Source organism: Blennius ocellaris, assembly GCF_963422515.1.
Source record: "Blennius ocellaris genome assembly, chromosome: 16".
Lineage (NCBI taxonomy): Eukaryota > Metazoa > Chordata > Actinopteri > Blenniiformes > Blenniidae > Blennius > Blennius ocellaris.
In genome coordinates this window covers 15,676,559-15,690,820 of record NC_137665.1, presented here as the reverse complement: position 1 = coordinate 15,690,820, position 14,262 = coordinate 15,676,559, and the positions used below count along the sequence as shown (strand labels likewise).

Genomic DNA, 14,262 nt, shown 5'->3' with positions numbered 1-14,262 from the left:
TTAGTAAGTTAATGGAACGCTTCTTTTATTTCTTCATGCTTTAGATAAAGAAACATTTCTGGAGTTTTGTGTAAAATAATATGCAACCAAATCCCCTTCACCTCTCCTGTCTGCCTGGAACTTGGCATCCTGTGCAGACTGCTGGCTGCAGGTCTGCTCTCCTGCTCTGCACTGTGGAGGCACACAGCTGAGAGCCATGCTTTGAACATCCGAACACAACAGATGGGATAGAAAATGCACAAGGAAAAGTCGCCGCATTCTTAGTCTGAGCTTTGATTTTGTGCGAGCCTTGTGTGTTTCCAATATTTCGTTGTTTTATTTTTTTTTTGTCTCAAGCTCTGGGAGAAGAATCTGGCTTTGTAAAAATGCTTAGTAAACACAAGTCGCTGAAGCCCATTACCCCGGGGGGATTGTTCCTCTCACAAACAAGCTCACATTCAGACATGAGTTTCCCTCTCCTCGTGAGACCAACAGATGGAGAGAGAGGTTCATCCCGCTCTGTGGATTCACATGCAGTGGCAGTCATTCATCACCCACCTACTGTAATTAACAGACCACTAGCTTTAGATTAACATAATCACTTAGCTCTGCCAAAAAGCTCAAACATGTCTTGGAATATCTGAAGTCCTCATCACGCCGGGCTGCAGACGCATCTCCAACCCTTCTCAATTCAGACTTCAGGAGGCCAGTGTGGGCTTCATCCAGATTGGGGTCCTCAACGCTTAGATCTGTGATCAAATGCCATCATTTTCCAGTGAAAATGGACAGCTTTCATTGTGTTTTAAGTGTCTGTTTCCATGACAACTGTGCTCGGAGCCCCTGAAAATACAGCTTTTTGAAAACAGATCCTGAGGTGGAACCCTTTGAAAATGCTCCGACTGCGTACCTGTGGAAACGTGTGGACAATGCAACTTTTTGAACATGCTCCAACTGTCTTTGTGTTCTGAAATGCTGCTACCGCACATGTGCACTACGACCATAGCTGATCTTGATTGACTGATTTAGATTTTTTCCATATATGTAAAAAAATAAAATAAAAATAAATATTAAATAATAATATTATACTTTACCCAAGAAATGTTCAATGACATATTCTAGTAAGCACATCATGAGTGGCTGTCAGGTCAAAGCAGAAAGACTTCAGGCAAAAATGTGTGTATGTGTGTGTTGTTTTTTTTTAGAATAGACCACAAATAATTGCATTTACACAGCTACATAAAGTACATGTACATTCAAATGATAATAATAAAAAAAAAAAAACTGTTTGATTATACCTCTAATTGCTATATTTACTCACACTTTGCGTCTCCGACTTGTCACAAGTTGTGCAACCTGGTGAAACATGGGCTTTAAACAAGCCTGAAAAATGTATGAAGGAGTGAGCAGGCTTCATTTTTCTATATATATTATCAAGAAATGTTTATTTTCGGGAAACCACAGAAAAGAGAAACCACTACATGCAAGCCATTGATTACAGCTTTGGGGCAGACTGCTTAAAAATAAAGCAGACACTGAGAGATGAAAACGTTTGGTTGTTGTTTTTTTTTTCTGTATCTGCTTTACATAAATATAAAGTGATATATGGGAACATTTTGGGGATAATAAATCTCATGGTTCTGCACCGATGCTGTAACAAAGGCTGTTGAAATTCTCTGATAGCTTTAAATCCATGTCTATTTTCCTCTTTTGAACCTCTGATATTTGAGTGCATTGTTCAGGACGTAGACAGTCCTTCAGAGTTAAAGTGAAGCAAGGAGAAGAATAAAGAACCACCGCGAGGTTGACAGCGTAAAGACAGCCTGCCGGGAGGGAAAGTCTACGTCTGGCGGGTCTCCAGCTTTTGCCGCGTACTTTTTGCGGTTTCTATTTGCAAACGATTTGTGAAGGGTGAAAGCATCTCCTCCTCTGTGCCGAATCACAACTATAATTCTTGTTTTTAGATCCGTAATCAGTCACAGGTGATGGACTATCCCCCACTTGGCAGTGGGCTCACAACATGTGGCGTCGACCCCCTCCCCGATCTCAGCACATGCTGGGCGCTTAAGGTTTTTACAGTGGCCATCCAACGCTTATGTTGGCCGCTATCTGTCACCACAGCAGCATCGAGATAAGAAATCACTGTGTGGTTGTAGCATCACGCCGGGGTCACTCTGGCTTTAAAGAGGAGCAGAAGAAAGCTCATGTCTTGACCAGACTTATCTGTGCCCTAAAAAGCACAACATCTGTGTTTTATATCCACCGATGTGCGAAGAATACATTCCTCTAGTATGAACACGCTCTCTGTCCTTCAGATCTCCGGCCATGTCTTCAGCGAAGCGGCGTTAACCTATGTGCTATTTATCTTATATCTCTGCAATCAGGATGTGAACTAAAGCCAAGAAGTGATGAACGACACAGGTCGCTTTCATGCTACAACCCTCTACCATGTTCTGATTGACCGGAACGAATCCAAATCAGGTGACACAAATCAAATAGGCTTCTTCTTACGTGCAAAATGTGGCTTCAGTGCAGGTTTTGAGACTCCTTGAACATACAGAGATCTCGTTTTTATTTTTTGTACCATCAGATTTAGTGTGAAAAATGTTCTCACTGACAACAATGTGGCTCAATTCCACCTACATCTTGTTCTGTTTCTGCAGTGGAGGTTGCATGTTCTATGGAACTGCCTGCAAATTCTCGCCACATGAGGTTGTGCATCTTTGTGCACGAGGAGAAAGCCACTGACTATGAGTTGAAGGATCACATTCTTGTACCCCAAGGTCATCCAACCTGTAGACGTCTCTGTATCCTTCCAAACAATTGCAGACCACCACTGCCCCGTCACTAAGCAGCTGATTGATGTTACTTGTGCCATAATATTCTCTACACAGCATCTCCTTTATTTTTTTCATTCGTCACATGATTATGTCATCAGCCAAAATCACAGGGTGCCAGCGGTGGATCAATTAATTCCTGTGTCCTATGGAAAATGCCAATCAAGCAGCTCGCAACAAGATGTAAACCCTCGTGAATTCTGCTTCTGACTGTTTGAGAGAAAAATCTGTTTGGGGTTCTCTGTAAGGCCATATCACTTCACTTCCTGTTCCTCTTTTCACAAATGAGGAACCTTCTTTCTGTGCAGTTCTCCTCTGCATTCAACCAAAGGAGGAATTAAATCAGCTGAATTGGACTTCTTGGAAGACATTTGTTCTTGTATCGAGTGGATTCATCAAGTCAAAGTGTTCACTTGACAAGGCTGGCTCCAACGCATCTCTTTCAAGACTTCTGACCAAGTCCAATTCACATGATTCAATTGCTTTGACATGCTTCCTACCTGGATGAATGAGGATATGCAACCCAATTAAGGAAGGAGCAGTGTGCAACCAGAGAGCATTGAGGTGTTTAGGGTTCCACTATAAGATTAAAGTGGAGACAAACTTTCAGTTTTTGCCCCTAATTATTTTGCCGGTCCAGAGGTTCAAAACCTTTGTTCACAATTTCCATGTATTGATGCACCATCCCAGATGATCTGTGTAATGTGTGTAGGATCCAGGAAGCTCACCAGTGTCAACAGTAGTGACACGTCAAATACAAAACTAGTGACACGGATGGAGGAATTTCAGTGGTCTTCACCTGCAAAACCATTCTTGTAGTTGTGGTCATGGATATAATTTATACCAACATAGCTGGAACTGATTAATAATCCGTGTAGCTACTGGACTGAACAGATTATGAACCCAGAAGATTGACTACATCCTGTACTCTGATTTTTTTCTTTTCTTTTGGACAGAAAGCGTGTCCTTGGGACTTCCATTCAAGTCATGTTCATCAAGATTATTTCTTATTTGTGACCTTGCAGCTTGATGTGACATTTCCTTTGTGCTGACCAATCACCATACGGGTGAAACGCGATACGACCCCAGAAAAAAATACACGTATCCTCCTCCTGAAGGCTTCGTCAGCACATATTAAGCCATCCATAAAACTACTAATAGAAGACACATCTCGAGGACTCTCTTCTATTTCTGGCTGTTGCGCGGATTCATTTCATTGGAGAGTTGTAGAACATCTTTGTTACACTGTCGGTCAAATCAGACGGGATCAACAACGAGGCTGAACACTCTTGAATTATTTGGATTTATTTAACCTGTCGGTGGCAGTAGCACACTCATGAGTCACCCCAGAGATTGAAACCATGAATATAATATCAGAAATGACAATAGTGATGAAGATGAATGCTGTCAAAGTCATGAGAATGGGGAACAGTCATAGGTGCTACGGGGAGGAGAGGGGTCTCAAAGGAGGATGTAGGAAGTGGGAAAATTGATGTGTCCCAAGATCAATACTGGAGAGCTTTTGGATCTCAACGGTGTAACCAAATCGCCCTGCGGCTGCTGCTGCTGCCACTGCTGCCATTTCAGAGACAGGTTCCCCCAAGCTGATGATCGGCGTGAAGAAGGAGGCCATGTCAGGAGGATTGTACATGGTGAGATTTTAAAAAACAAAAAACCCCCCCCAAAGATCTAGGGCAGATAAAAGCAGATTTTTGGTGACTACAAACTGCTTCATTGCCACATTGTCTTGGATCAATATCCATCAGTGCTGGTTTCTCCTTGAGTGTAAAGGCTAAGTACCTCAATGAGCATCAAACACAATTACACTGCTTATGCACGCATTAGTGGTTTTGGAGTGGCCTTACCAAATTTAGTGTCATCTTGAGTTAAAAAAAAAAAGGCTTAATGGATTAATGTGATACAAACTTCAACAAACCTCAAAATGCTCAGCAGGTTTTCCAAACAGGAGCTTCAAACCCAACTTTAATAGTCTCTAATGCATGTGAGATACAGGAAGTCACCAACATGATAGAGTATGATTTTGCTCAAAATGCAGGACTGAACGGATAGCACTGACTGTCAAAAGATTTCAAGTCTAGGTAAAGAAGGGTGTGCTTTGCTGTGATGGATGGAAAAGATATGTACCGTGGTCTGTGCATGCCTCTTTCTGTTTAACTACAGCAGGGAGGCATAAACATTTAAGAAAAGCTTCTCCACCAAGACGCAACACAAAATACAGTGAAGAAATCCGGTACACAAGACCAGAACACAGAATAAAAGACAGTTAGAATAAACACGTCGACAGAACTATACAATAAAACATCTACACTGTCCACAATTGCCCATTATAAAGTTTTAAACTCATTTATGATGATAAGTTTCTGTAATTTTAGTGACTTTTGAAGAATGTTCCAAAAAAATTCAGTCCATGTTCTTTGGGTCGAGGCGGTAAGAAATCCAAAGAACACAAATTGTGTGATGAATTTGCTCATCAAGAGAGATATATGCAGAAGCATGATGGGAGCAGACCTCCAACTGCTCATAAATGAAGGTGTCAGCCATTCTACAGTGGCATACAGAGTACAGTGATGAGTGAGTGATTTATATCCGGTAATGAATCTTAAGGGTATATGAGTGGCATCAAACGTCATCATCAAAAGATCATCCTTCATGATAGTCGCAAAGACAGAAGTTGGTCTTCTGGGTTACAAATGCTCAACAGCTACCGACCCAGTGTCCCCTAAACAATAAATGACAGAAACATCTGCATAAAATTGGAAGTTTGCACCCCCCCCAAAAAAAAAACCCCAAAAAACAAAACAGGGTGGATGAATGAATTATTTAGATTATTTTCACACTCCATTTTCACAACCACATTTGTCAAAAACTAAACTTTCAACACCTAGTCTAAGTGCATGTGCAGCATGGAGAGTGCACAAGGGACAGTAAACCGAACTATAATATCACTTCACAAATGATATATTTGTCAGAGATCCCCTGTTGCCCTGGCACCACCCCCTATGAATACACACAGCACCAAGTTGTTAAGTGGAAACACTTGAGGTTTAAATTGAATACAGCCTTTCCAGAGTGGAGCCCATCTCTTGTTGAAAACGCTCCTCTTCAGGGAAGAAGAACATCTTTCACTGTTAAACTTGAGCTCAGCATATAAAGAGCTGCTGGTGGCGACGTGAGCTCAGCTGAGTCGCCCTCTCGTGGTACATGATGGCAATAATCTTTAAAAGTGGTTAGTAGGCTGATGGGAGCCTTTTTTTCTTTTTCTTCTTCTTCTTCTTCTTTTTTTTACTTGCAGGCACAATTATGATAGAAGATTGCAGCTATATACTAAATACTGCTCAGTTATTTCCCTTAGAAAATGAGAAACTGTCCTTTTCTGTCTTGATCGTGTGCCCATTCTTTGGGGGGACTTTGTAGTAGGGGCTGCTTTGGATTGCATCAAACGCAAACATGTTTCTAATGTCGTGACCGCCTCATTTGCATGTGGAGGAATTAGAAACAAACTTCAGCAGGATGCGATGGAGCGCCACAACAATGCAAACTGCAACTTCAGGACAAACTGCGGCAGAACAGATTTGACGTGAATCTTCCACAGGTCACACTGACGGAGTTTTTCTACTTCGAATTGCGACAGTATTTTGATGCTGGATCTGGATTTTCATTCATTCAGCAGTGAATCATAATCCCCAACTCGCAAGCTTGACAGTAATGTCTGAGCTATGACTACAGAGGCGTTATCGTTTATTTAATTTAATTCTGGGGGTATCAGTTCGTGGGGTCCTTTATGTGTGGAGTTTGCATGTTCTCCTTGTGCGTCACAGATTTTCTTGTGTTAAAGGTCAATTTGTGCCTGTAAATTGTTTAAATTGTTTGTGCAGGATCCATTCTTTCACCCTCTGATAGCTTAGATCAAATAGAAAAAGGTAAAAAAAAATGTTTTGCAGGTGATAGAATAGGTAATGAGAAGTCTGTCATGAGACCTCACGTTGGTTTAAACAGGGGGAGACAGACAGTGGGCGAGGGAGGGATGGATTGAGGGATGGAGGAGGGGGGGGGGGGGGGGGGGTAGGTTGTACTGCAGGAGTATCAGGGGGAATAAACTGAAGGGTGCACGTGCCCCTCTCTCGTCTTCTCTCTCACCTCCTCCGCAGTGCACTTGCAGCTGAAGCAGGACTCCGGGGCAGGACGGTCTCTAATTCTTCTCCTCCACCTTCTATTCCTCCTCCTCCTCCTCCTCCTCCTCCTCCTCCTCCTCCTCCCCCCCCTCCTCATCTTCTTCCCCTGTGCGTGTTTTGGTGAGGCAGTGCGTAACAGTGGCAGCGGGAGAAGCACCGGCTCCTGCGCAGAGGTCCCGGGCTGACGCGTGATGGTGCGGCGGACTCATTCATAAAAAAGGGAGAGAAAGAAAAAAAAAAAAGAGAGAGAGAGAGAGAGAGAGATAGAGAGAGAGAGAGAGAGAGAGAGAGAGAGAGAGAGAGAGAGAGAGAGAGAGAGAGAGAGAGAGAGAACTGTGCCGCTGGAATTAAAATGAGCACTCCTGCTGAGCGTCTCTCCTCCTCCACGTAGCGCTGCCGTCTCTGCACACGCTCAGTTTCCCGTGAGTCCGAGCACACCGAGCAGGATGACTGACACCTTACCTCTGCTGGTTCTGTGCGCTCTGGTAAGTTCACCGCGTCTCCCGGTAACTCCGTCCTTTCCCTTCACACCTCCACGAATCCGCGCAACACTTTTCATTGATCTCCAGCACTTTTCAATCATTCCACTTTGACATGTCTATTAGGCAAAATATCATTACTTTCCAAATTTACGCATCATTGGATATTAAGCCAATCCAAACGAAGAAATAACCACGTATTTGCATATTTCAGGCGCTTAATTTATAAATTGTACTTTATGGCACATTCTTTTTTCATATTCTGAATGCAGTTTTAATACGCACTTAAAAGTGTCACACTGAAGGACTTAATTATTTGTGCACTTGGAAGTTGCATGTAGCAACACATCAGCTGATTTCTCATATTTCTCGAATCTACACACACACACACACACACACACACACACACACACACACACACACACACACACACACACACACACACACACACACACACACACACACACACGCACACACACACCCCCATTCCCATGCATGCACAACTTAAGCCTTGCTTGTTGGTTTTTAGCCAAGCAGGAAAAGTTAAAACAGTGCCGCTGGGATTTGTTTCTGGAAAATTGAGATTCCTGCTTCACATCTGACTGCATCCAGACATCCAAGAACATAGGAACCACCTCCCAAAACTCACATTGACCCAGACCTTCTTAGAATCAACCACTAGAAATAATGTATTCCCACTCTTCAGCACAGTTCGAGAGTCTTTTGTCTATAGATGCTGCAAGCAAATGGACTTATTATACATGTGGACCCAGCCAGAGGTTAAATTATCATCTTGATTTTTACATTAAACATGAGGCTCTTGTGAAAACATGACTAAAGTTGATTTTGGAGCTTGGTGGTAATAAGTCTTGGAGCAGAGGGCACATCCTCCCAGCAGGCTGGTATGTCCACAGCAGCTGGTGTAATTGGTGTGTGTGTGTGTGTGTGTGTGTGTGTGTGTGTGTGTGTGTGTGTGTGTGTGTGTGTGTGTGTGTGTGTGTGTGTGTGTGTGTGTGTGTGTGTGTGTGTGTGTGTGTGTGTGTGTGTGTGTGTGTGTGTGTGTGTGTGTGTCAGTCATCATGTGAAAAGGCCAGGGATGTGAGGGGACACTCTGTTATGACAGCTGCTTTGAAGGGTGGTGGTGGCGGACGGGTGCACTTTGGGCAGAATTAAATTTAGAAATAAACTCCTAAATTGAGCATGAAATTTGGGAGAAAACAAACCAAGCATGTCACAGCTGTGTCACTGTATGTTGTGCATATGCATGAGTTCTGCTAAAATCCAGCCTCAATATCTGCTCGAGCTAAGTGATATTCCAGGGAGACGTCAAAGGAAAGTGAGACAGGGACACAAATCATGTGGGAATGCATCCAAAGGTCATGTCTGCAAGACTCTAAATGCAATAACATGCTTGAAGATAACAGGCTGCAAAGTTATTGGGAATCATAATGAGGAGAGATGAGCCTCAACAGACAGGAATGAAACGGAGAGAGAAAGTGAGAGAAACTGAGAGGGAAGGATGCCGGCTGCTCAGTACATCTGTTTCTGAATGAAAACGCAGGGACAGCAGAGAGGGGAGGGGAGGGGAGAAAGAGAGAGAGAGAGAGAGAGCGAGAGAGAGAGAGAGAGAGACAACTGAAGTGATGTTTCGGCAAATGTGAATGAAGTAGAAATGAGCTTTCCGCTTGTTGTGTAACAAAAAACCCACAGGACATGAAAGCGAGTCAGTGTTATGATTTTCTTTGTTGTGAACAGTGTAGATGTAAATTCTTTTTTTTTTTTACTCTTCTCTGATTCAACATTGTCGTAGACACAAGCAGCAGTTTCCACCAGCGAGGCTGCGTAGTGCATGTAACAGAGAGGACTGAGACAAGGCAACAAGAGAGGGAGGCAGAGAGCAACTGATCAGGCCGGCGCATGTCAGAATATAAAACTGATCTCCATTTTGTATAAATGCTTTATCAAAGCGTCACGGCGAGCTGCAGCCGGTCTCAGCAGACTGCGTATGAAGACACTGTGCACAATCACAGGGCAAACACAGAGAGACAGACAGTCAAACACACTATTGTTCATACATATGGTCTATTTAGAGGAGGGATGTCAAACTCAGTTTGGTTCTGGGGCGATGTACAGCTAAAATTTCATCTTGAGTGGGCCGGACAAGTAAAGTAGTGGCATAATAATTTCAAATTTAAACTTTAAAGTTTTTCTTTGTTGTGGCGCAGTGATGAAAAAAACGGCTGAAAATGGCAACAATCTCAAGGTAAAGCAATTGTCATGTCAACTTTTGGTGCAAAATACAGTGAAATGTCAAGAAAATGTTTCCTATATCTGTTTTGCTGGTTTGCTCACAATGATCTATACGTATCAGTATAGTTTTGTATTTGCTACTCCTGAAAATGTTGTTTCATAAAATAAATTTTCTTTGACATTTTTACAATTTGCTTGGTGGTTTGACCAGATTGGAGCCTCTTTCGGGCCGGTTTTGGCCCACAGACCTTATGTTTGACATCTCCGGTTGAGAGCGAATCAACCTTAAATGCAAGTTTTTTTGGACTCTGTGCAGAAACTGAAATACCCAAAGAAAAACTACAAATGCACAAAGAGAACATGCAAACCCAGACTCAAATGCTCACTATTAAATTGACTTAAATATGGAAATTAGGGCCTAACTTTATTATCTCATATGTTCATAATGAGATTTTTCTTGAACCACATTGGAAATCTCTTCACATTATCACATTATATCCCATAATAAAAAGCAAACCGCCACAAAGTAAATCTGACATTCTGTGTGTAACGCCCACATTTTTCTACCACTTTGAGATTGGAGTTGTTTTCCAGAGGGAATTGTACTTGTTGGAATTTTTGACAGTATTTTATTTCAGTATTTCATGAAAACTCTTTTGTAGTTCTTCCCCTTCTTAAAGAGAGCATGTTGAAGCTCACATGTGGCGGGTGAGGGTGTAACATCTTTGTGAACCAAACCAGAAAACAATGGTTTAAATGAACTTGGTTTGGAAAGTCATTTTGTCTTCGCCTGCCCACACCCGATCACACACTTCCATGGCAGCTGTGCGCAAAGATTTTGGGTTCCCTGTTATAATCAAAAGAGGATATAATTCATCATTAAAGTGCACAGGCTTTAGCATCTTTATAGTGGCGACACTTCATATTTGTATTTTTCCCTCTCTGGCTAATAGATCCTCCCTTCTGCTGGAATATCTTATAGCAGGGTGGATTGTACATTATATGTCTCTCTCTCTCTCTCTCTCTCTCTCTCTCTCTCTCTCTCTCTCTCTCTCTCTCTCTCTCTCGCTCTCTGTTATTATATTTACCCTATTTTCTAGACTGTATGTCACCTGAATATAAGTTGTATCTTTCAAAAATGTGTCATGAAAATGATAAATGGATTTTACTTATATAGTGCTTTATAAGTGTGTGAGCTGCCCCAAAGCGCTTGACATAATTCACATTCACCCATTCACACACCATTGGAGGCTGCAGCTGTGCAAGGCGCTGTCACTCCAATGGGAGCAGTTTGGGGTTCAGTGTCCTGCCTAAGAACACTTCGGTATGTAAGCAGGAAGAGATGGCAGAGATGGGAATTGAACCTGCAACCTTCTGATTCCTTCCGAAAGGGTATTCACTGTTGTATGTGTGTGTATAAATGAGCATTTATCGGCTTTTAAGGTTGTGAGGATTTCATGTTAAATCATGTCACTGTTGGGACCAAAATGCCTGAAGACTGGCGTTTTAAGGAAGGTTCAGGTTTAGTTTAGACAATGCGTATTTCCCTGGAAAGCATGGAAACAATGCATTTTAGTGTGTGTGTGTGTGTGTGTGTGTGTGTGTGTGTGTGTGTGTGTGCAACCACAGGTGATGGGAAGCAGAGACCAACATCCACAGCAGCCCTCACCTGTAGACAGTAATTAGGACGGGCATGTGTATAATGCTGCACACACATGATTTTACGGTTCCTGCCTCAGCTGCAGTGTGTCATAAGTTCACTATTAGAGCTGATGTGCCTTCAGGGGCAGTTATTAGGGCGGTTTAGACGACTGCCTCATTTCTAAGTGAGCCTAATCCCAGGACCGGGATGACATGATTTATGATGAATCTTGATGGCGGTCGGTTTTAAAAGGTCCAGGTTCCACACCTGGCTGCAATTTTGCTGTGTTGTGTGTTTGTGCATGTGTGAAAGTTCACTCTCTCTCTGAGCGTGTGTCGCTCTAATGAACGCCGTGCCGCTGTGACCAGGTGGCGTTGGTGTTGGCGTCCAAGACGGAACGGGCGGTGGAGGTCCCCTGTGACTCGGACCAGTATACCAGCGGCGGGGAGTGCTGCATGGAGTGTCCACCTGGAGAGGGAGTGGTGAAGGAGTGCGGTGAAACCCAAACCATCTGCGCCCAGTGTTTGGACAGTGAGTCAAGACCTTTGATTGATTTGTTGAGGAATTAGATTAATCAAACTATGATCTTACAGATACTAAAAGAATTAAACAAGGCACTCTTAATTAACTCAAATGATAAATCACAGTCTATATAAAGGCCTATAAATGGCTTTCTTATTACCTAATGAATTATTAAATATTGCTTTTTTTATGCTGTTAGTCTCTATTAATTATCTGCTGATGAAATGTTCAAATTCTATGTGCTTTATCTGAGTGGGGGTCACATGGATTTAGCCGCGACAGCTGCACTCTGAGCACAGGGAAAACATGCACACTGCAAACAGAAAGGCTCAAGACCAGAATCAAACACAGGTCTTCTATCTTACAATATTGTGACATACCAAATGTCAGAGCCATAATTTTCAGAAAATCACTCCTTTTGTGAATAGCTGACACCTCGATAATCTTTGTAGTCGTCCACCAACATGAACCAGTAACTCAAGTTTGACGTCTCCTTGCCCTTCATCATGTTTTACTCCTGCAAAAAGCAACCCTTCAAAAACATAAAACAGGAAGTCTAAAGGGTGATAGAAAGATACATTTTGTACAAACTTGGATATTTTCAGATTCAAGTTTATCATTTCAAATATAATTTTTAACTTTCTATATTCACTCAAAAATGCTTCTAACTTTGAGAAATTGACTTTGAGAACACAAAAACAGTAATCCCACTTTCTTTTCTCATTTACAATAGAACAACATGGTTTTTCTTGGGAAATACTATGTTTAAATGTTTGTTTTCTTTAAATTGGTTATAGCTTTGGGCTTCTAGCCTATTTGTGGGGCTCAAAAACACTGGCAAATTCCTTTTAACAAAATCCAACAACAATGAATGTTAACCACAAACCTACACTGTCAACAGTCTTCATCTTTGGTTGTCTGGTTTTAATAAATCAACCTCAAATTATGCTTTTATGCCAGTTGTTTGGGGCAAACCACGGCTAATGGATTTCTAGGCGTAACCCTATGAAACACAATGAAAAAAAAAAAAAATAAACCCAAACTTGACTCTTCAAGAAACAAGACTTCCTGCAACGGGTCAAAAGTAAGTGGATTAAAGGCAATCTGGAAACAATCAAATCAAATATAAATACATGCACAGCTGCAGAACTGCAAACATGCATGTTGCCACCTCGTGCTCCATGGCCTCACACCTGATTAACGCAAATCTTCCACACTTGGCTCATCCTTATTTCCACATATGCGTTCACTGGTGCCTTTTGAGAAGCTCGGACTCTGAAATCCAAACAAAACGATTGTCACAAGCAAAGCAAACATCTTTTCAACAATTTGTATGAAGTGTATGATTTCAGGTTCCAAAGCAAACAGGACAGGAATTCTTATGTTTGATGCTCCTAAGTGGGTCCAAATGTGTTCGCTCACAGCAAACACACTCGGGCTGTGAACCATTAGCCGCGACAGCTGGGAGAGTTGCCAACAACACAACTGCAACGCGAAGAAGAGACGGAGCGTCGGCGCGGCAAACAAGCGCACTCATCTCGATTTAGAGGTCTCGCTGTATCTCGTCCCTGCAGCCCCCCCCCCCCCATTCCCCATTGCCCTTTAAGATACAACTCCATAGCTTTATCAGCGATGCCGAGTCAACGTCAAAGTATAGGTCACCAGCTTCGCTCGGGGAAAAAGCTGCTGGGAAAGTGTTGTGCATTGACTGATTGCTTTAATCCATCATGGCAACATGATGTAAACCTGCTGGAAAATCAAGTTGGTCAACAAGATCTGCTGTGTAATGGTCTCTTAAATCAAACTGCATGCCATTAAGAGGGAGATGATCAACCTTTGGAAAAATGCTGGAATTCTCTGTGTCGCAAAGAAAGAGAACCTGTTTGCTTAACGGGTGCTAATCTTTGCGTTGTGCCAGTTTTATTAACTGTCGCGTCTGACGGTGTTCGCCTCTTTGAAGTTACTATTTTTTTTTTTCAAGCCTGGAGTATCTTAAGAGCTGCAGCAGTGAGGACGAGGGCAGCCAGCCAATTCTCTTCATTTAGAGCACGACAGAGCTACAGGGTAGCGTGAGCCAATTCCACATAAACCAACTCTGTCAAACTCAAGTCGACGTTAGAGGAAGGCTGGTGTGAAATTGAGAAAAAAAAAAGAAAAAAAGGAGAGCGGCGCGGAAATAAAAAAGAAGTTCTGAAGCGTTTGCGTCATCATCGTTGAAAGTGGAGCGTTGATAGACCTCATGAAACAAAGCGTCTGATAGGCTGGAACGGGGAGAATCGTGCTCTTGCCGGCGTCGCCCGGACTTTATACTCGACGTCACGAGACATATGCGTGCTGTATTCCGCTTTCTTTTCCAGTCTGCA

General features: G+C 42.5%; 1 protein-coding gene across 1 annotated transcript in view; it reads left to right on the top strand.

Moving 5' to 3' along the window:
- The first annotated feature begins 7,156 nt into the window (after positions 1 to 7,156).
- ngfra (nerve growth factor receptor a (TNFR superfamily, member 16)) overlaps positions 7,157 to 14,262 on the top strand; it is a 41,836-nt gene continuing 34,730 nt past the window's right edge. Inside the window, exons 1-2 of the mRNA XM_080510763.1 lie at positions 7,157 to 7,491; positions 11,746 to 11,908. Of these exons, the coding sequence (XP_080366889.1) occupies positions 7,453 to 7,491; positions 11,746 to 11,908 (202 nt within the window). The 5' untranslated portion in view covers positions 7,157 to 7,452. The remainder of the gene's footprint in view (positions 7,492 to 11,745; positions 11,909 to 14,262) is intronic.